Genomic DNA, 24,199 nt, shown 5'->3' on the forward strand with positions numbered 1-24,199 from the left:
GTTTATGAAATTATGATGTTACTGATGAGTCATTCTTTAACAGTAATCACTTTCATCTTTTAAGTTCTTATAATTTAATCATTGTTATGAAATTATGATGTTACTGATGTTACTATCGAGACTGTTTCAAGATTGTTCAAGGACAGCATTTCCCGTTGTCTATGAACTTAATTACTCCTCTTTTAACAAAGGGAACCAAAGTTGACTCAAAAAAATTAATAAAAGAGCACCTAATTAAGAGAGAAAAAAATTAAAAATATCCTATTATATTTTTATACTAAAAAAATATTATTTCAATGTTGTAAATATAAAATAGTTATCATAATCAAAAGTCAATTATCGAGGATTATTCAATTGCTAAATGTATTTAATAATTGATTAGCAATTGAAATGGTCAGTCGTTAATTTTTTCATCGTTAATTGTAATAGTCAATTTAAATTCAATAGTTAAAATTAATGATGAATTTAAAATTTTCAACACTAATTTAATAATCAAATATAAATTCAATAGTTACATTAATTGTAGATTTAAAAATTTATGTTACTAATTTAAGGATTGAATTTATATTCAATTAGTAAAGATTTAAAATTTTTATCAATAATCTAGTGATCGAATATAAATTTAATTATTAAATTAAAGATGGATTTAAAAATTTAATCATTAAATGAAAATTATAAATTCATCACTATTTTAACATTATTTTAATATACTATATTATAATATTTATAGAAACTTATATCTAATTACAATATTAATATCAATCAGTATTAACACCAACATATCAACATAAATTAGAATAATATTTATTAATGAAATCCAAATTTGCACAATTATAATATCAATACCCATCGAAATAATATTTAATAACAACATCCGTAATTACAATATCAACATCAATCAAAATAATCTTTAATAATGGCATATAAATTAGCAATTTTAAATATAAATATTTATTGAAAAATAATTATAACATTATCCAAAAAGTGAAAAAGGATTATTGTTATAAAAAAATGTAGTTATAAAATAATTAATGAATAAAATTGAGAAAAAATAAATCTAATTTATTTATTTTAAAATAGATATTTAAACTTTTAGCAAAGCAGAACAGTAAAGAACCCAAATATTAAATTTTTTACGGATACAGAAAATTCAACCAGACACAATTTTCATATCAAATTAAAAGGGCATGCTTTGCCTTATTCATTCTCATGAATCTCAAATAATTCTTTGAGTTGAGTGTTAATTAATTCTTTGCGTCGGCAGCTTCCTTCATCCACATTGCATGAAGAATCTTCAAGAACTCGAGCACCTTCCCGCTGTCCGGCATCACCTCCTTCACCGCCTCGTGCTCGCGGAAACTCACCGCCCACCCGTGCAGTGCCGGCATCGTCGCCTCATCCAGCAGCTCCACGCTCACCAACTCCTCCGCCGCCTTGATCCAATTCACAAAGCACCCGAACATGACGTCGAGATACGCGACGTGATCGCCGCCGAAGAAGGCTTTCCCTTCGCTCAGCTTCACGAAGGCCTCCTCCAGAAGCAGAAGCCCTGCGCGGACCTGCTCCACCGCCTCCGCCCTGGCTTCCTCTGTTGCAGCCTTTCCTATGGCGACCAACGACGGGAACCACTGCAGGCGCAGAATCATCATCGATTTATAAATTCACGGCAAAATCAATTATACGGATCTTCTCTGTTTCTGGATTTTGCCCCTAACAATAGACGAAAACTAATTAATTAATTAGCTAGGTAACCTTGTCGTCGACATAGTAGCTCCAGAAGCGGTGGAGAGCGCGGTGGTAGGAGTCTGCCGGAAGGATGGCGCCGAAGCCGGACTCTGGCCAGACCTCGTCGATGTACCCAACGATGATGGCCGACTCGCAGATGGGGCGGTCGTGGTGGATGAGGACGGGGATCTTCTTGTAGATGGGATTCGACTTGAGGAGCAGCTCGCTCTTCTCGCCGAACTTCTCTGGCAGCAACTCGTACTCCACCTTCTTCAGGCTCAGAGCAAGTACCGCTCGTAGCACGTAGGGACTTAGCGGTGAGCCGATGAGCTTCACGTCCGCCATTAACTGTTACTGGATATTCTCCCAATGCCTTCGAAGGAAGAATGGTTGTGGTTCGATGAAAGGGAGATCGTGGTGGTTGTCGAGTTATATAGCCGGCGATGGTATGAGTGGATTGCAGTTGGCGGCGGTGCAATGACGGAAGCGATGTCGTCAGCGGATCAGATACGACGCAAGCAACGACGTGTTCTCCAAAACTTGTCCGGCATTGAACCGATAAAAAATTTTCCAATATTAGAACTGATCGAGTCAAGTTCCGGACCGGAAATGAATCGGCTTGGCTTCCTTTGCTCGGTTTAGATGGTCGAGTGGTTTGATATCACTAGGAGTGTAATACAGAATAATGCAGACAATTAAATAAATATTATAAAAATTTGAAGAAAATAAAATGAAGATGAATTTTAGATTAGATCATTGGCAACAAAAGGAAAAAAAATTAAAAATCTTTATAAATAGAAAATATTTAAGATCGATGTATTTATAATTAATGAAAATAAATTATTTTTTAAAAATAGAAAATATTTAAGATTAGTGCATTATAATAAAAAACAAATAAAATCTTTAAAAATAGGAAATTATTTAAGATTGATATTTATAATAATGAAAATAAATTATAAAATATTAATGATTGTTGCAATAGATTAGAATTTAAATTTTTAGTATTTAGTAATTAATATTTTCTATTTTAGAAATAAATAGGGAATAATTATAATTCCTACCAAGATTAGTATATTTTCTTTATTTAGAATGTTTATTTGTATATTTATTTTTTACTTTAATTCTCTTTGAATTGATACAATGTTTAATTTTACTTCTCTGTACAAGATTATTTCCTTATTTGTTCCATTTCGTTTTTAGTTTTTTGAGTAGTATCAATATCAACCTAACCCATGCTCAACTAATCCAAGAATTTTTAAATTTAATTTTAAATAATTGTTTATGAAATAAATTTCGAAAATATTTAGAGTTTTATGATTTTTTAAATACGTCTTTTGGTAACTGGATTAATTTGGATGTAATAAAAAAAAGAACCAGTACTTTATTAGAAGAAAAAAAAATCAACATCAAGGAAAAAAATATTTGAACAACATATATAAAATAGCTAAATTTGAGAAAAATAAGAAAAACTAATTAAGCAGACGCATAAGAACACTTCTCATCGAGCACATAAAGTGGAGACCCAGCTTTACTTCGCTTGACCAAGAGAAGACAAACTAAAGTCAAAGCCACCAGACCAAAGCAGCAAATCCAATTACTGTTGCCGTGCTAAGCGCCTGTGATCGTGCACGTGCGAAGACACATCTAACGTCTTATTTGTTAAACCCTAAAAACCTAAATTCAATGGATGATATTATTTATTGGCCAAAATAAATTTTAACCGACTAAACTTAATAATAATTATTTAGTAGTCGATATTTCTAATTTTTTGATTGATCAAATTTAATTTTATCTAATAAAGTATTAAAACATATCAGTCCACTAAGGTTTAGCTTATAAATATAATTATTTATTGATTGGTCATTTTTTTTAATTTGTTGACAGATCAAAAATTGACTGTGATAGTAAAATATTGACCATAATCGATAATGATCATTATTTATTCATAAAAATAAAATTTACCTATTTTTAAATTATTTTTTATAGATTAAAATTAATTTTGACCAATGAAAAATTAAAAAATATCATCCACAAAATTTATTTTGACTGTAAAAATTACTAACAAAAAATTGGTCAATAAATTTAATAAATAGAAATTAAGTTATTCCTCAAAATCAATCAATAAAATTTAATAAAATTATCGATAACAAATTTAATAAGTCATTATAAGAAAGTAGGATTTTAAAGATAAAAATAATAATTATTTTAGATTTATATAAATTAGAGATTGATTTATTATAAATTAATAATATTTTTTTAATAAAATATGATATTAAAAAATAATTAAGATGGAATTTAAAATAAATTTTAAATAAAATTATATATAATTTTTTATAAATAAAAATAAATATAAATTATAAATGAAATTTGACACTATCAAATGGGTTGTGTTAAAATAAATTTAAAATAAACATTACATATAAATGTTTATATATAAAAATAAATTATAAATTTAAAATCGTAGTGTCAAATTTGATTAAATCGAATAAATCGATCGAATTTAAAAATTTGATTCAGTTATTTTAAAATTTTAATTATTTTTAAAAAAATTAATTAATTTGATTAATTTTGATTTTTAAATTTTTTATTCCATTGAGCCGAATAAATTAAATTAATTAAAATATAAAAATAATTTTTATATAAATAAATTTATAAATTTCTAATTAATTAAATTTTTTAATAATATTTAAAAAATTTAATTATTTTAATTAATTTGATTGAAAATTAAATTAATTAATATTTTATTGATTTAATTTATTTAATTTTTATTTAAAAATTTAATCGCTTCATTTAATTTAAAAAAATTTGATTCTATTAGATTATAATCGAATGAGCAGCTCTCAATCTAAAGAATTATTTTAAATATAAAAATTATTGACAAAATATTTTTTAAATTTATGCATATCAAAGATAAAATTGCTACAGAAGGATAAATTATTTTATTTTAAAAATATAAAATATCTAATCTTGATGACCTCGTCTCTTTCCCCTCCACGTTCCTTTCCAAGGCAGTTCCCTCTCCGAATCCTTTCTAGACAAGCCAGAGGAAGAGGTAATCCAAAACCCTAACCTTTTATTTACGGCTGCCGCCGCTGTCGCCTCGCGCTGCCGCCGCGGAACACGTCCGCAGCTGCCTCGCGCGTCTGCCACCGTCGCTCTGTTCCGCCTCGCTCCGCCCTCAGCTGTTGCCGTGCACCAAGGGAGGACAGAGGAGGAGTAACCAACGGGAAAACTGGCAGGAAGAACTGTTAAGGGAAATAGAAGATAGGAGAGAGGGGTAGATGGGCCAAGGTATGGAACCGAGGGATAGAAGCGCGGAGAATGTCGAGAAATCCGAGAGGAGGGAGTCCGTCGAGTGCCTGGAGCAGATATTGGATCCTCAAGTTGATGTCGCGGAATTTGATTACTCGGTTGAGAATTTCTTCGCAGCAATGGACAAAATTGGCGATCTATGTGGAACGTCTGCAAAGGAGAACTTTGACGCTAGAGTGATCGAGCGCTTCTCTTCCATGGTTACCTTCATCAAGTGAGTGTTTTTTTTTTTTCTTGACCGTTCCTTATAAGTTTTTGGAGAGATGGATTAAAGAATTGGGATGCATTGTGGTTATCAAATTTGATTTTGAACTCATAACTTATACTCCATATTTCTTTTCACCATTTCTTATTACTTTGTCAGGTAACTAATTATTAGGATCACATATATCTTTAGTACTTACGAAAATTCACCTTAAATGATGCACTTATATATTCAAATATGGTGCCTCTGGAATGCTTAATAATCTCTACCATAAGCTTACATGGTGAAAATTATGTTTTCTTTGATAGAACTACACAAACTAATTAAGAAAGTCATCAACAATTTAACATGATTTAACATAGCCTATGTCTACAAAAAGAATCTAAGTCAAAAACAAAATACAAAAAATAACTTACAGAAATGGACGCCCACACCTTATACAAGAGGTCTCTCAACCCTATCTACACTTGTCTCTCAACAATGATGGTGAAAAATAGAAAACCTCACCTCTAAAGTTCCCTCGATATAAAAACCTCTGCTTGAGTAAGAAACTATATTTTCAACAAGGATTTTAGTCTCCTACAGCCTTCAAACGCACTTCCACTGTGTCTCATAGCTCCAAAATGCTACACTGATTAGAAATTCGTAACTCTAACATCACTACGCAAAATCATATTGAAAACCATCCCAACTGTCCTAAAATACTATTTATTTGACATAGATTCATAGCTGGGTCTGTTAGGTCAGTATGTGACCAAATCCAGCACTAGTAACATCTCTAATGTTTGAATAGGCATTAGCCTTCGTTGTTAGTTTGCCTTCAATTTCAATTAAACATGCCATCTTTTGCAATGACACCATTAGTATTTATTTATCACAGAGAGTGGAAGTATTTCTACTATGATCCAAAAATCATCAATTTTACAAGTGAACAAGTTAAAGATTTACCTAAAGATATAAGATTGCCTCAATTTTCAGCTGCTTCTGTTCCAAAGGTTCGTGTAATCAGTCCTTTTCCATTTTTTTATTCACTATCATGTAGAAATTTAGTTCACTGAACTCAGGCATCTTTCTCCTACCCATGGATTAATTTTGTGCAGATGACAAGATTACCTGATGAGACAAAGCAGTCCGACAGGTAATCTCCGTGTTTGTCTTTAATTATTTTCCGATTTTGTTGCATTTTCTGTATGTTAGTGTTGCCGTCTTTTTGTTATGTGTTTGTTAAATAATTGATCAGTAATATCTGTCTTGTTTGATCTAAAGCGAAATATGTGTCACTTACTAAAATGATATATCCAATTTTTTTAATTTGTCTGTATATATGGGTCACTAAAATGATAGAAGGTTAGAAACATTGTAGACTTTTCGGTTGGAGATACAATTGCTTAATGAATTTTAGTCACAAGCAAGGAACTTATTGAATATACCATTCCAGTTAGCGATTTGATCGGTATGAGATTTGTGCTAACTCATGCTGACAGACTGTATGAACCAGCATCAGTATGCGATTATACTGACTCTGAACTCTTTTCCTATTGTAGCTAGCAAAAAGAAATTTAATAATAGTTAATATTGGGTTACTTTTGACTAAAGCAAGATAAAACACAAGAAAATCAGCTACTGTATATCTTACTTTGATCGCTTCATTTCCATGGGAATTTTTAATTGGGGGGGGGGGGGGAGTTGACATTTACTATGATGGAAAATAATTGATACTTAAGTTATGTTTGTTATATTGGACTTTAAAACTAATATAACTTGTGAAGTTGTCTGTTCACTTCTGTGCTCAGTTCAATGAATGAAAAGTCAGTTTTATATGGACAACAACATACATGTTTTCCTCCAGTGCAATGCCATATGGTTCATATCTGAACTGTTTCCTATTCTCTTTGCATATAGTGCTCTGGTTTCAAAGCAGGTTGCCTTCTTATGGGAGTTTTCTTGTTGATCTTTGTAGGTTTTAATATTCTTCTGTTTTTAAGCCTAATTTTTAACCATTACGTTTGATTGGCAGACTTGTTACATACTGTTTCTTGATATTAGATTGGAGGGCAATGAGATCTATTAAGTTTCCCTGATAGATCTGTTGTTCACTGTGTTCCATTTTTTAGTGTATTATTTGCTGGAGTTCTATTACCGAACATTGATCTATAAACCCTTGAATTTATTTGATTCTCGATATGACTTTTAGCTATAGCTTGCTTTTCTTTCCATTAATGTAAGGAAATTATTTTGCAGCAATGACTTCATTTTGCATGCTGGTGGACTTGTTTGGGCTCTTGACTGGTGTCCTCGTAATCAGGAACAACAAGGACAGGAGGACTGTAAAATTAAATGTGAGGTATCCTATTTGTGCTTGTTCTTTGCTTTATCATGTGCTTTAACCTTCATAGGTTTTGTTACAGTTGATTAATGACTTCATTCTGCACTCATGTTAATGGGATTAATGATTCTTCATTATTTGCTATCATGTTAATGAAAAATAATTTTGGATTAGTATTACAGTGAATTTACATTGCCATCCGTCATCTCATTTATTCCTTCCCTTCAATGTGTCGTCTTTCTTTGCAGTTGCGAAAATGCTGATTATATCTGAGTTATTGTTTCTGGATTCATAGCACAAACCATACTCCATAACATTTATGCAACTAACCCGGTTCATTTTATTGTATTTAATTTAACTAGTCTCAGATGAGCTAGCTTGGGATCTTTCCCTTTGTAAGCTCAATTCTTGTTAATCACCAATTGCTTTTATGGATCTCTCTTGTTTGCACTACTATATTATGCCATTTAATTTCTCATGATACTTTGCAATAGTAACAACAATAAAAAAATGATCCTAACCTTTTAAGTTTGACTGCATGTCTAATGGTTCAACTCTATATAAGGCTATAACTATCATTAGATCTTTTAACTTACAGTTGATTTCTTTAGTTAGCAGTACTTTAGTCTCCATATGTATCTTGATTTGTCAGTCATAATTGATTCAAGTTGTCTCATCATAATCATCTTATTCATCTTCATTAATTGAGGTGAGCTACATGGACCTTCCCCTTCTATTGAATTTTATCCAATATATATTGCTAGTAATGTTCCAATTAATTTAATTGCTTTAATTACATTAAATGAAATTCTCTTTGATCTCCTCTACCTCTTACACTTACCACACTAATTGATTCAACACTTATAATTATAGGATCTATCGTGCATCTTTGAACATGTCCGACCATCTCAATCTATTATTTCTCTCTCTTTATTTCTACTAGAGTGATACCTAATTGCTTTTGAACATTATTATTTTTTATACATCCATCTTAACATTCTTATTTTTGTAATCTTAATTTTTGTACATATTGCTTTTTAACAATTTGTCACTCTAATCCATAATGTTTGATTTTTTTTATTTCTTAGGCACATAACAACCAAGAAAACTCTAAAAGTTCTTCTCCATTTTATAATTTATCCATTATCCTATTAATTATATCTTTATCAATATCTCTAGTTATTGAATAGTAGATTTAAGATGCTAAAACTCTTAGTTATAAAAAATCACATGTCCATCAATCTTAACTATCATTCCTTTATTATGGTGAAGCTACATCTCACATGTTTTAGTTTTACTTAAAACTTAATTTAATGTTTACTGCACAATTTAAACTTTAAATTTAATCTATTCACACTCATCAACTAGCACAATATCACAGGCAACTAACATACACTTACAAGATTTTTCTTGAATATGTTTAGTGTTTATCCAGTACTAATGTAAAAGGATAGAGAGCTAGAACTTTGTTATATGAAAGCCATTTTTCACTCTCCTAAAAATAGTAACTACTGTATTATACATATTGTTTAGCATATCAATATGATCACTATATATTCTTTTTTTCCTCTAAAATCATATGCAAATTCTGTTTCTTTTCTGTATATTTTTTCATTAGTTGTCTTAACAAATAACTAGCATCTTTTATAAATTATTTTATGGACCTTTTATTTAACAAATTGAACTAATTTTTCTAAAGTGATGATCACATAAGTAAACTTTATATATTCCTGCATAACACATACACTGTGCAGTAATTCCACTACATACAAATTACTCGCATTAGTTTTTCAAAATATTGATGCTAGTAAAAGTCATAGAATGATCTTGAAAGTCAGAATTTCAGTGTGTCAAGGTGACCTTTTGTGTGTAGAATTCCTATCAATATTCTTACTTAGATTCAAACATTAAAGAACAAACAACCAAGGAAATTAGTAGAAGTCATAGGATCTGTTTTACTTTCTTTTGCACAAGTCCCATTATTGTATGTTTCAAGGATTGAAACAATATTCTTTAGGATTATTGTGCATTTTGAAATTCACTATAGCAGTTTTGAACATTCAAGACTCTCAAGATTGACTTGCCTAAGCCAACTCAATAAGAAGGATAGGTTCATGAAATATCATCCTCAGAGAAAAGGCCATACGAGCTCACACACATTGACAAGCAAAAATTATCCATCTATCTATATGACATACTAGTATTTATATAACTCGGACTTAAGTACATGTTTTTGACACAAGCCTCTAAATGTCCAATATGGCATTTCATGTCCAATACGAGCATTTCTAAAATGTTTTATGCACGATCTATTCTAGTGTTAATGTAACAGAGAGATGGTCGAAGAGTTCAAGTGTTAGAGGTATCTACTCATTCAATTTGATCATCATGATGAGCGGTGAATGCCTGAATGGAAAGTTTGACGGCAAATACTCAAAGTTATGGTATTTCCACCCACTATTTAATAATGGTAATTGGACTATGATAAAAAAAATCCAAGTGCATCACCAACTAAAAATAACTGTGATGTGCTAAATCTGAAAGCATTTTGGTATATTATTTTGCAATTTTTTTTATGACTTGAAGAAATGCACTAACTAATAGTCTGATTCTTGAGTGGCACAGATGACTCAAGTTTACAGAGCTAGGTTGATTGATGGAGGGCTCTTTTGTTAAATAAAATTGAACAACTGTGGGCAAGGTTAGCTCCAGTAGCTTCCAATGGTGCTATTGTTAATGGCAACTTTGGGGGTTAAATTGGTTAAGTTTAGCAATTTTGTTGAATATTGACTAACTCTGATAAATGGGATCTTCCAGGTGACCAGTATATCAGGGGGTGGGGTGGGGGGCTTTCTTGTCCCCTATTACTGCTATTTTACAATCAACTGCACAAACTGAACTAATGTGCATGATGCACCATCCCGTAGTTGTCTTATAATGCGATACTAATTGATCATTGTTTTTTCCTGTTTCTCTAGTTTTCTATGGATTTCCTGTCAAATGGCTTTAAGGTGTCAGGTCATGTGTAACTGATTAGGAGCAGGAATGCTAATGTAAATAAGAGAATATACTTGATACTACTAATCAATGATTATGTGGTTCAAGATACGTATGCATTTTATTCTGTATTTATGCATGCCAGATTACAGACCTTTCTTTTTTTTCTTTGTTATGCAGTATCTTGCTGTTGCTGCTCACCCTCCTACTTCTGCGTATCACAAGATAGGTGTTCCTTTGCTTGGTAGAGGTGTGATTCAAATTTGGTGTCTCTTGAATTGTGATGAAGATAATGAGATCCCAAAGGAACATGTCAAACCAAAGTCAGGCACAGGCAAACCTCGAGGAAGACCTCGAAAGAAACCTGTTGAAGAAAAGCCAACCGCTCCTAGACCCCGGGGGAGACCTAGGAAAAGACCGGTTTCTTCAAGTGATGAAGAATATACTTACAGAAGACCCAAGAAGAAGTTGCTAGGTACACTTGATCAGAATGGTTTGAAGGACTTATCTCTACTAAATCCTTTAGCGAGCCCAGAAAGAAGTTCAGCAGAAACTTCAATCAGTGAGACTGTAACATCTACTAGAAAGTCCAGAAGGGGACCTAAGAAAAACACTCTGGGCGCAGTTGATCTAGATAACAAGGAAGAACCACCTAGTATCTCCGATGGGAATGTGGGCACCTCTGATTTGGTTGGGTATTCATGTGTTGATTCTAGATGCCCTTCTTCAACGAACTTGTCTCTTTCATCTTCTATAATGGGCACAGAACAACTTATGCAACCAAGGCGGAGAGGGAGGCCCAGAAAGAAACCAATGCCAAGTGCATCTGTTTCTGCAACATCATGTCTTGCAATAAGTACTGGTGGCACCGTACAATGTTATTTGAATGAACCTGGCACTGTAGATGTGAAGGAATTATCTGTATTGTGCAACAGTGTTATTATGACACAGGATAATGCACTGTCTTTGACTGAGCCACTAGCCAATTCATTATCTTTGTGTGACTCTGTTCCTGAAAAATATAACGTGACAGATACTCAACCAAAGCGTCGGGGAAGACCTAGGAAGAAACTTGCTTTTAGTGTGCCAGAGCCTACGGGAACATCGGTGGATAAACATGCTCAAAGTGACAATTTTGCTTCACCGTCTCTAGCTCCATCTGAAACTGAAGTCACTGTACCGCCTTACCTAAGTAGACTTGAAAGTTGCATGACAGTAGAAATTGCCTTATCTTCCTCTACTGAACCACATAACAAATCAACAGATGCACAATGTAAAGAGGAAACTATCCAACCAAAGAGTAGAGGAAGACTGAGGAAGAGACCAGTTTTGAAGTTGGATACATTCATTCCTGTAAAGTGTACTGTACTGACAAAAGATACGGATGAGACATGTGGAACTACTAATAAATATCAAGAAGAGTTGAATTCTGTATCATTTAGTATCAAACAAAGCGGAGAAGAAAACAAAAAGAACGAAGAAAGGTATGGGTTTGAGAATCTGGCCTCGTCTGGTTTTTGTAGAGACCAGAAGCTACCAGATGATTGTTTGCCGAACCAAGCAAATCATCCTGAAAATTCAACGCCTCTAGAAAAGACTATATCAAAAGAGGAAACAGTTCATCCTTCAATTGCACAAGGCCTTGCTTTGCCGAGGGTAGTATTTTGTTTGGCACACAATGGAAAAGTTGCATGGGATGTGAAATGGAGGCCAGCAACTGGGAATACGGCTGGCAAAGAATTTATGGGATATCTAGCAGTATTGCTGGGAGATGGTTCTCTGGAAGTGTATGCCAATAATTTGACTTGATCATTTTTTTTCATCATTTATCTTAAGCCAATAGCTTATTGCCCTTCTCTCTCTTCTTATGTTCCTTGTTCATTTCTTCTTTTGAAGCAGCTGGGAAATTCCTCTGCCTGGCATGGTCAAAACTTTATTTACTTCTAAAAATGAGAAAGGTACAGATCCTCGTTTTTTAAAATTAACACCATGGTTCAGATGCTCAATGGTGAAACGTGGAGATAGGCAAAGGTAGACTGTTATGAAATCCCAACTAACCAAATAGTTGTTGCTAATTTAAAAATCTCAGTTTGATGCTTTATTAATTTTTGGGCTCTCTCTTCATTTCTAAGCATTGCATTTTATCTTTTCTTTTTCAGCATTCCTTTGTCCATGGAGTGGTCACCAGCTTTCCCTCATGATCTAATTTTAGCTGGATGCCATGATGGGACGGTAATAGGAATAACATTTTACTGGATGCATTTTCCCATTACATTTCATTTATAAATTGAACATATATTGGTGTTCAAACTTCAGTTTTCTTTGGTAGATTATCTCGAACCTTTAAGGTTAATTTACTTAGTAGTTAGTTCTGGTTTTATAGTGACTACTTGAGCTGCATTTGAATCTTGAATTTTAAAATTTCTATAATGGTTATCTTCTTTTGCTTAGCTGTTTCAATGGGAACTGAAGTAGCTATTATACTTTCAGGTCCTTGTATGGAAATTTTCTGCACAATGTTCCACTCAAGGTATTAAACATGGTTATGTGATTTTGAATTTTGAATTTTCTTCCATGTTTCATGATAAGAGTTTGGTTATGTCTTGCTAAAAGATATCTGGAGAACTTACAAGGAAAATATAAATCATATTGGATTTCTATTTGCCTTCTTTCTAGACATGTTTTGCTTTACTCTGAGCAAATGGCTAGCTACTGAGTTTAAAAATGATTTGTTAAATTCTGTTCCTTGCTCTGGATTTTTTTAGATTCTCTCTGATTGCAGGCATGATTGATAGTCCCTCAATCCAACTTACATTATCTTCAAAATATCAGAATGAGAATGAACATGAGGATTGTTCCTCTGTCCAAATACAAGAAATCTTAGTGCTTTTGATAAAATATTTTCCAAAAGCTCTAAATTTTACCATTTTAATCTTTTAACAGCAACGATATTTAGGTCTCAAACTCAAATATTTTTTGACAGATGCCAGGCCCTTGCTTTGTTTTGTGGCAGATTCTGCTCCTATAAGAGCTCTTGCTTGGGCTCCGGAGGCAAGGTACTCAGTAGTTTTATTAGTTCATTTTGTTTCTATATTTCCCCAGCAGAACTCTGATCTCTTAAAACTTATGGAATTGTTTGATATTTTAATTATCTTTGACAGGAAACAGTACCTGTGGTTAAAAAATTGATTTTTGAAAGTTTCAGATACCTTTTCAGTTGGCAACTTAGTCTTCTATTGTTTAAAGTTACTGCAATAGATAGATATCCTTTATCACTGTAGTACAACCTTAGAGAATTATGTCATATTGCTAGAGACTTAATGAGCTGAGTGTTAACCTGGGCTAGAACATATGTATCATTCACTTTTGGAATTCAACATCTACTATGCTCATTTTTCATGCCTATTTAAGGTGGCGTCTTTTGATTCATTATTCGCTAGTTTTGCAATCATGGTTTAAATACCATTCCATTGAGACACCACCATTGTTACACATCCAAACCTTGGGACAGACTAACAATGTCTTGATGAAAACTATAAGGTCTGAAGAATTCATGATAGAGGTGCTCGACGAACATTTGGCACCAGATTAGAAGCAGATGATGTAGTTCGTCTGACAATGGATTGGTGGAATCCTAAGTCAACATGAAGAGGAAGAAGTTCCAGAGCCTGAAGTAAAGGTCTATTTCATCCTCCTCAAATCATTGCCAATCAGCACCATCTTGTCTTGACAAATGGTTTGCTGGTTGGCACTGGAAAGTGGAACCTATTGCCCCTCAAAGATACCCTTGTCAGCATTGGCTTTTAAATCTTGTTTCATATCTCATAGCTTCTGAGCTCATGTAGTTGCTCATGCTGGTTCATTTTTCTTTTTAAAATTTTGTTGCATGGAAGTACTTCATATATTGGTATTAAGGATTGGGTTATGTTAGTTCATTTCTTTTTCTTGATGCATGAGGTGTCGGAATAATGTGAAAGTATAGAAAAATAGTTTCATAAAAACTTTAGCTTTTAGACAACCGGTAACATGGTCAAATTGAATATCTTACAAAGTAAGATATCCTCTGAATTTGAGTCCCTCCATTGTGTTAATACATAGTAGGTCTTCCCTATTGTCGGATTAAAGCTTCTCCATTCAAATAATTAACAAGTACAAATCTTGGATGAGCTTGGGTTGTTCTATGTTCACAAGGCTTGTTGTCATAGTGGCAAGTATTAAGGATATAAATCTATAAAGGAGGTTACCCAATCAAAATTAACTGTTTTTCCTGGCACTATATTGATTCCATGTTTTTGGCATAGTTGTTCGTGTATCCTGAGCCCTCTTAGCAGGGATTTTTGCCCTTGGAATTACATAATGCATTCCACTTGCCCAATGTGTCCTTTTGATCCTAAGATTAGGATGGTTGTTACCTTGACAGTTCTTTCTGTTGTAGGTTGAAACAAAAAACCCTACTGGATAAGTTTGATATCTAGTCAATCATATTATGCGTTGGAAGTTATCATACTCACTAGCTGTGCTATAGAAGGTTTCCATAGCACAAGAAACTCAGCCAATAAATGAATGACTTTCAGATTTACAGAGTGCAAGGAAAGGAAAATCCACCTACTAATGGACAATTGATCCTTGAGATTGATTATCCAATTAGCATTTAAATATCCTTCTAACAATGTTGGAAACCCTCCCTTTAAGGTTATCATTATACCTTTGATTGCATTTTAATGGGCATGTCTATTGCTAATATATCTAGTAAGCTTGGCACTGCAAAAGGATATCAAGCGTAGTACAAGTCATGGCTTACGTAATGCAACTAATCCCCTTTGACTACACATCTTTATACTGCACAAGCAACTTTTAGTGCCAGACTGGTGATCAATCAGTATTGTGCTTAATGTTTCATCTTCTTCTTTTGTTGCTGCGCGAAATAGCCATTAATGCAGTTGCTTATTGTATAGTCATGCAGAGAATGAGAATGTGTTTGTGACTGCTGGAAATGAAGGTTTGAAGTTTTGGGATTTACGGTATGTTTGCTTATCATCTTTTAGTATCGCATCTCTGTCTCTGTCCATTCTTTAGTTAAACTTCTGATTGACTGATAGGATAACATGTAACTGATGATGATCATCTTATCTTTCATAAGGGTGTAGGAATGTTTGTTGCACCAAATATTATGAAGTCTAATTTCATATTACTTAAACTGATTAGTTTACTCTTTTATATAGGCATCTAGCTTGACTTGTTTTTGAAGCAATATTTAATGACTAGTTGAACATTTTGGCCTTTAATATTATTCTGGTGACAACAAGATTAATGCTTTATAGTACAATCTATAAATTATTGTGATTTAAAGTTATGCTTATAGTTGAGAAAGATAACTGGTTAAGCTTGGGCAGTTATGAGAACTTTCATCATATGAAGTTATCAAATAGATGATCAGAGTTGACACTTATGCCCCACTGATGACAGGTAGTGCTGTAGGGCTCATTACTGTACTTACAAAAATTCAAGTATTTTTTTTTCATTTTATATAATTGCATTGTTTCTAGGAATGACTGCTTTCCCAGCTTATATGGTATAACAAGAAGCTTGCCTTTTAATAAGCCGCAACTTCAATTTTTTGAGTTAAAATTATTTCTCTGCCAATAACATACGATGGGTGCAATGCTACATGTTAGTTGTGCCCCAAGTTCTGTTTTTTTTTCTCATAACATTGAGTTTTATATTTTTGTTGATTTACTTTAACATAGTTTTTCATGGTAAAAACATTTGTAATGCATATGAAAAAAGGTGCAAACAAAAAAATAATATTAGGATGATAATTACGTTTATGTATCATTTATTTCTCTTTCTTACACCATGTTAAGTTCTCTAACCCAAGTTCTGTTGAATGTTTGTCTCCTGTAGTGATCCATACCATCCTGTATGCGAACTTAATCCTATACAAAGAGCAATACTCAGTCTTGATTGGGTAAAAGATCATAGGTGATTTTTTCTTTGATGTAAAGTAGTAATATAATTTCTAGATTTTCTGATGTTTTTCTCCTTATTGTAACTGTCATGATTACTACTTATGATATCACATTTTTTCCATATTGTTTCAATCCATTTTGTTGCCAACATATATTGCTGATTCAGGAAATGTTGCTTAGCATTTCTGTGCTTTGGGTAAAGCATAACTAGATCGGATAAGTGTTTAGGGACTGCAGATTACCCAGATAAATGTTTGGGGACTACTACAGATTACCCTCTTGTGCATAGCACATGCATCATTTTTTAAAAGAAAATATGAGGTAACAAACTGTAAAATTCATCGACTCTATGGAAGTACCACAGAAAAATGCACCATCTTTATTGGCACATCTCCACATACTCCACCAGTATAGAAACAACTACATTTACACCAGTACAAAAACAATTTCATCACTGCCACCTCTTGAATTGCTACAACTACAGCACAACAATTCAAAACCTTATGCACAACTCAAGATTGCATAATCTAACGTTTTGCTACAACCTAAAAATGGAAATTTGCATTAACAGAACATATGCTATGATACAACAATCAAGGAAAGATACAAGATCTGTAGGATGCCCAGTGTTTGGAAGCTGAAAAGAGCAACATGCAATGGACACAATATCAATAAGGTGTATATAGTATGCCAAATTGTAAATAACATGTTGTTTGACATGAGTATTGGTCATTATCTTCACCCCTACCAACCCAAGAAACATCAAAAAATGATTCTTTCCCTCACCCTCGCACTATAGCGCCACAGTTGTAACTGTTTATTGTTTGGATGCAATATAGTATCAATACTAAAACTTGAGTCCTCAAAAATAACTCCACACATGGTCCTTCATATAGAATAAAGTCACCTGGATAATGATGTTTTACGATAGACTGACTGATCTTGGAAGAATTAAGGAGAACAACAAGTTTTTCATCCCAGTTATTCGAGAATGACTGCATGAATCTTATCTCACTCTTGAACTCTATGTTAGACTACATCCCTAATATTCAGATCTTTTAAATGATTCTTAGTCATGCTAAATAGAGGATCTTTTAGTCTTTCTCTACCCCTCACATTTTCAACTGTAATCTACTTTTTTTTGAGAGATAATATAGTGATTCATACGGCCAACAAAATACATTGAAGTAATATACAAGGTATTAAATTATTAACTGATTATTTTTACACTAGGTGCCATATTGAACAAATTTTTTTATATATATTCTTACAAGCAACATTGTGTTCTTTAAAAAGAATTTAATTTGATTATTATTAATCATATATAAATATACAGTATAATATTATTGATTCACATGTAACACAATGCACAAGTGATTCAGTGGATAAATGTATTCTGAGTTTTGAAGCCATGCTTCTTATGCAGATGTATAGTCATGGCGCTTGAGGATGGGACTATGAGGATCCTCAGCTTGTGCAGTGCAGCAAATGATGTTCCTGTTACTGGGAAAGCCTTTTCTGGTTCAAAATATCAGGGACTTCATAGCTTCTCATTCTCACTATTTGCAATTTGGAGTGTTCATGTCTCAGAATTTACTGGTATCAACAATAATTATGTTTTATAGATATGGATGCAAGATACTAGCAACATTTGAAGCGTAGACTTAAATTTTATTTTGCATTTTTTATTTTTTTTACATGGATATGAACTGAAGTAATTCTTGGTAATGCCTTTTGGATTGGCCTCCAACAAGATAACTATAATAACCTACCTTTGTCTGTCTTTTGGTTCTAATGGGAATTTCCAGTTCCATCCATGTCAAACTTACTATTTACATGCCTATAATTATTGATGCTGTAATGATTATTTGTGAGATTATGGGGAATGCTATGCTCTCTATATGATGACAGTGTACGGACATGTTCTATATCCACCTGTTTACTTTAGTCATCTGGTTTCCTGTTATAGACACAATAGTTAAAGAAGAAATATACTCACTTATTGGTTACTTTCGTTCATTGTATGACCTAAATTAACCACTATAAAGCATTGCGATTGACATGCTTAGGTTCATTAACTGTTGAAGTCTCTTCTCTGAATCTTCCATGTTTTTTTGTTTGAAGCATTTTCAAATTGTTTGAGTGTAACTTGTTTATCATTAATGTATAGGTTTTGCTGCCTACTGCGGCGCAGATGGTCACACAATTCGCTTCCAGGTGATTTGCGTTAACTGGAGCCTCACAGTTTATGCCTACATCTTGAATACATGTTCAAAATAGTCTTTTAACATTTTTTGCTTTGTTCATCATTAGCTTGCTAGGATTGTGGACAAACATCCTGGTCGAGGGCGTACGCCACATTTTCTCTGTGGTTCACTCCTAGAAGAGGATGGTTCTCTTAAGATCTACACTCCGTCGCCTGCACCACTTCAGCAGGTTCCAGTTCCACAAAAGAAATCTTCTAATGGCTTGGGGACTGCAAACAGAGTCATCCAGTTAGTCTCTGATAATGAACAGGCAGAAGGAGCACATTCTCAAATTTCAGGTAAAAAGCAAACAGAAAAATATATCTTCTGGTCAACTAGCTTTTTTGGTATTTATACTCATTTTCAAGCATCATGTTCGTTAGGTGATGGTGCTGTTCCATCCGTACCTAGCAATTCTCAGGCTCCACAGATAAAAGCCACACAGAAAAATGGACCAGGCCAAATGACAAATCAGTCGACCAGAGCTAATAAAGGGCAAGGGCTATCAGTTAAAAACAAGACCAAAAATAAAGGATCCGAAGAAGAGTTTCAAGTATTCCCTCCAAAAATTTTGGCCATTCATAGAGTGAGGTGGAACAAGAACAAGGGGAGCCAGAGATGGTTGTGTTATGGAGGAGCTGCTGGAATCCTCAGATGCCAACAGATTCCTTTTGTATAACTCATTTTCTCAAACAAGCCAACTGCTTCAGAAGTTTATTTCTGGTGAGAAACCCTTGTTGCAAGACATCTGCCGCCTGTTTCAAAGGTTGTTTATTGTATTAGCCAACTCATTCTCAACTAGATGGTTGTCAGTTAATCCTGTTTTAGCTTTTTGTCTATACATAATTAGAGACTTCTAAAGTCCTCACATATACACATTTTGTTCTCACATAACTAGGTGGTTGCAGCCTCTTGATTCGAACAAATGCTCGATGCTTATGGAATCTCTGATCAGGAGGACTGAAGAGATAAGTCTTCTAATTCACAGTTTCCTGGACGAGCAATTCAGCATGGTTCAAGGAACATGCAGAAGTCTATTGCGAGGAGGCACCGCCTTGGCACTGTATGGTGTCAAAATAAGTTCGTGTACTCTTCTTTATCGTGGTTATTCTGCAACTCACTGATGTTTATATCTTAATGTCATAATTGTATTGAAATCTTTGTAAATTAATGAAAGTACAGAGAAATGCTACTACATACTGCCTAGTCATCGCTATAACCATCATCATTAAATAAAGCTTTCAAGCTCTCAATGAAAGAAATATGGGAGTTTGTCACTAGATATTTGATCAAATTGGATTATCCAATTCAGAACGAAAACAATTAGCTTCCCAGAATTGTTTGTGAATAAATGATTATCTGATAATGAGCAATGACTATTTGTCTATCTGCCAAATGACATCAATTGAATTTGTATTTCATTATAAAATTCTTCACATTCTTTTGCAGTGGGATGCCTATATATATATATATATATATATCATAATTCAACTTTATAGTTTTGGTTTCTTCCTAAATAATCAAGTTGGAGAAACTCGATTTCTGATTAAATTATTCGCTAGCAAGATCCGATTACCTGCAATTCCGTAATAAGTCAAAATATCTGCACGTTAAGAAAATCAATATCTTTTTTTCGCTACATGCTTTAAGAGTATTATTTAATTTGGATCTTAAAAAATATGAAATTGATCTCACTAGAATGCTACATTAATCAATGCTCTCATTTGATGCATTACACTACTCATTTTTTAATATTAGTGAGACATAACCGTTAAGTGAGACTTTGTATCAAATTTTTGTAACTTGTTTATTCAATTGACTTGTCTATTGCCATAGAGTTAAATTTGGAGTAAACAAGATAAATGAAAGGAGAATACAGGGTTAAACCTAATTTGAGCCAATCTAGGCTCCTCTGGGTTCTTGAATAGATCAAAATGTCGTCGATGAACACGATGACAAATTTGTCAAGGTATTCTCTGAACACTCTGTTCATTAAGTCCATGAAGACTGCAGGAGCATTAGTCACACCAAAAGGCATGACTACGAACTCGTAGTGTCCGTATCTGGTTCTGAAAGCTGTTTTGGGTATATCACTTTCTTTTTCACTTTTAACTGATGATACCCAAAGCGCAGGTCTATCTTAGAGAACATTGTTGCCCCTCTTAACTGATCAAATAAATCATCAATTCTGGAAAGAGGATACTTGTTCTTGATTGTTACCTGGTTCAGGGCTCAATAATCTATGCACATCCGCATAGATCCGTCTTTCTTCGTGACAAATAACACAGGAGCTCCCCAAGGTGAATGACTAGGGTGGATGAAGCCTTTGTCTAGAAGCTCCTGGAGTTGTTCTTGTAATTCCTTTAGCTCTGCCGGGGACATTCTGTAGGGCGCCTTGGAAAATTGGATCGGTACCAATTTAATTTCGAATTCAACTTCTCGTGAGGGAGGTAGCCCAGGTAGACCTTCTGGTTATTGGAACGACCCGGTCCGTCCGCCCGTGTAAATTTTACTTATCCCGATCCCTATTTTTCTGCGGGTCATGGGCCGTCGACCATCGACCGTCTCATTACCTACTAAGACTTTCCACCCCTGCCCAGTGAATTTTTGCCTTCCCCAGATTCGAATTCTAGACCTGCAGGCTAAAGTACTAAAATTTCTTGAATCTGATAGCTCTCACTTGGTTACCAGATTCAAGGAACTTTAGTATTTTAGCCTGCAAGTCTAGAATTTGAATCTGGAGAAGACAAAAATCCACTGGGCAGTGATGGAAAATCCTAGTAGGTAACGGCACGGTCGATGGTCGACGGCCCATGACCCACAGAAAAATAGGAGTCGGGATAAGTAGAATTCCCACGGACGGACGGGTCGGATCGTTACAGTTTTGATCAACAACCACAACAATACAGTTTATTGCCATTCAGAGGCATGCCTAGATTGGCTCAAATTAGGTTTAACCTTGTAATCTCCTTTCATTTATCTTGTTTACTCCAAATTTAACTCTATAGCAATAGACAAGTCAATTGAATAAACAAGTTATAAAAATTTGATACAAAGTCTCACTTAACGGTTATGTCTCACTAATATTAAAAAATGAGTAGTGTAATGCATCAAATGAGAGCATTGATTAATGTAGCATTCTAGTGAGATCAACTCCATATTTCTAAGATCCAAATTAAATAATACTCTTAAAGCATGTAACGCCTCGTAAATTCATTTCTAAACTTTATAAATGTTTAAATATAGGCTTTAAATATTTATAAAGGGCATGAAATAATTTTATGAAATTTTTAAGGAAATTTCAGGAATTTTTCTAAAAGAAATAGGAAAAAAGGATAAAAAGATGCATGACTGAAATTCGAACCCGAAACCTCTAAACAGTTATAAATCTTAAATGAGTTGTGATGGCCATGTACCCAACAGGGGTGTGCTTGAAAAGAGGGCGCATTATAATTATACGAGTTTAGACATCAAGTTAGACATGAAAATATATTTTAGTATAAAAGAGGAAGTCAAAGAGGAAAAAAGAAAACCTATTTTTCTCTTCCTCTTTCTCTTGGGCAGCGGAAACAGAAGAAAACCTAGGATTTTCTTCTTTCCTCTCCGAGTTTTCCTCCTTCCCTCTTCCTCCTTGTGGTGGCCGGCGAAGAGAAGGGAATCGGGGAGTTTATTCCGTAACAAGGGTTTTCTAAACACGCTAGAGTGTTCGGAGTCTTCAATCTTAGGATTTCGTTTGTAAGTGCAAGAACAAGGAGGTAAGTACTACTCACCTGCAGTAAAAGTTGTTCCGGGATTTTCCTTTACTTTCGTAGCATGCTTTAAAGAATTGTGTTCGCTCTATGCAAAAACTTTAAATTATATGTAAATCCTAAAATTGTATGCATGTAAAATGATAAAGTGTTCTATTAAGTCCTTTCAGAGGTTTATGAGAAGTTTATAAGCAAAGAAAGACTAAAGGTCTTGATAGGATCCCAAATTCAAGAATTTGAGGAGCAAAAGCACATCAAGTATTTGAAAAAATGCCAAGACATTTTACTATATGAGTACTAAAAGATAACAAGTATTTTACTTTGAAGAGGCTAGTACCTGACTTCCGAGATTATCGTAAAATAAATCCAGATGATCAATTCCGAGGTCTTGGCCCTGGTAAGACCAAGGTCTTTACCCTCGTAGGACTGGTGGCTCGCTACCCCAGTCTCTATTAGGGAGCGCGCTTTGGTACTACGCTTGGGCCCCAAGAGAAAGTTGATTATTATTTTGAAGTATTAAGCTATAAGTATTCGAACAAATAAAGCAAGTTTTACAAAAGTTTCAAGTTCCAACAAGTTTAGTTAAGGAAGTGTATCAATTGCAATTTCATGTTTATAAGATTAAAGTTGCTAGTACTTACATGATATTGTAGCATAAACATGAAAGATCACATGTTTTAAGTTTTAAGAGTTTTAAAACATGAAAATTATTTCAATGAGCATGAAAAGTTTATTATCATGAGTATGCAGTTTTAGAATTTTTGTATATATATGCACATCTCAATTTTGTGAGTTAGATAGTATTTACTAAGCATCCGCTTATAGTTGCATTTCCTCTTATTACAGACAAAGGAAAGCAAATTTGACGAAAGGCGACAAGGGGATGCGTGATGGTGTGTGTGATGCCTGGACTATGGAAAGCCTTGGGAATTTGCTAAGAGCATATTAAGATGCACCTTTTTATGTAACGACCCGACCCGTCCGCCCGTAGTAATTTACTTATCCCAACCTCTATTTTTCTGTGGGTCATGGGTCGTCGACAGATCGACCGTGTTACCTACTAGGACTTTCCACCCCTGCCCCGCGCACTTCTTGCCTTCCCCAGATTCGAACTCTAGACCTGCAGGGAAGTTCCTTAAATCTGGTAACCAAGTAAGAGCTTTCTCACTTGGTTATCAGATTCAAGGAACTTTAGTACTTTAGCCTGCAGGTCTAGAGTTCGAATTTGGGAAAGACAAAAATCCACTGGGCATGGGTGGAAAGTACTAGTAGGTAACGGAACGATCGATGGTCGACGGCCCATGACCCATAGAAAAATAGAGGTCGGGATAAGTAGAATTCTCACGGACGGACGGACCGGGTCGTTACAAAGCATCTAGCATTAAACCAGATTTTTCCATGTCCATAAAATATATCTAAGTTAAACCCTACAACTTGAGCTTTGAACTTGTACGATTGAAATATGAACATATATCAATTTTTCTAACTCTGACATCACTCCTCTTTTTGTAGCACTTCATCTCCTCCCTAGATTGTCCTTGGTGTTGAAGGATTAGCCAGGGGTCCTATCTCAGCTAATTGTCTCAATAGATTCCAGATGGCACCAACGAGGTAAACCATGTCTTGGGCAATACCACAGAAACTGTATTGGCATGAGTTAATGACGATAA

At 34.1% G+C, this 24,199-nt stretch overlaps 2 protein-coding genes across 5 annotated transcripts; one reads left to right on the forward strand and one right to left on the reverse strand.

Moving 5' to 3' along the window:
• Positions 1-1,092: 1,092 nt before the first annotated feature.
• On the reverse strand, positions 1,093-2,112 carry LOC141836999 (glutathione S-transferase U17-like). The gene is made up of 2 exons (XM_074724491.1): positions 1,753-2,112; positions 1,093-1,628 (listed from the first exon to the last, which is right to left on the reverse strand). Exons 1-2 carry the CDS (start codon positions 2,068-2,070, stop codon positions 1,245-1,247), a joined length of 702 nt encoding a protein of 233 aa, XP_074580592.1. The 5' UTR covers positions 2,071-2,112; the 3' UTR covers positions 1,093-1,244.
• A 2,724-nt stretch (positions 2,113-4,836) lies between these two features.
• LOC141835092 (uncharacterized) lies at positions 4,837-20,107 on the forward strand. 4 transcript variants are annotated; one of them, XM_074722523.1, is made up of 16 exons: positions 4,837-5,251; positions 6,123-6,237; positions 6,343-6,380; positions 7,484-7,586; positions 10,746-12,352; positions 12,462-12,596; positions 12,725-12,797; positions 13,056-13,095; positions 13,549-13,621; positions 15,521-15,586; positions 16,470-16,547; positions 17,961-18,133; positions 18,705-18,751; positions 18,848-19,079; positions 19,164-19,546; positions 19,679-20,107. In XM_074722523.1, the coding sequence occupies exons 1-15, from the start codon at positions 5,007-5,009 to the stop codon at positions 19,457-19,459; spliced, it is 3,321 nt and encodes a 1,106-aa protein (XP_074578624.1). In that variant the 5' UTR covers positions 4,837-5,006; the 3' UTR covers positions 19,460-19,546; positions 19,679-20,107. The 4 variants fall into 4 exon arrangements, with proteins under 4 accessions (XP_074578624.1, XP_074578626.1, XP_074578632.1 ...); XM_074722525.1 differs by having other exon boundaries at positions 19,164-19,503; XM_074722531.1 differs by having other exon boundaries at positions 12,465-12,596.
• The last annotated feature ends 4,092 nt before the right edge of the window (positions 20,108-24,199 follow it).

The sequence above is a fragment of the Curcuma longa genome, chromosome 1, assembly GCF_044706935.1.
Source record: "Curcuma longa cultivar G26 ecotype Majalengka, Jawa Barat chromosome 1, ITB_CL_G26_1.1, whole genome shotgun sequence".
Classification (NCBI taxonomy): Eukaryota; Viridiplantae; Streptophyta; class Magnoliopsida; order Zingiberales; family Zingiberaceae; genus Curcuma; species Curcuma longa.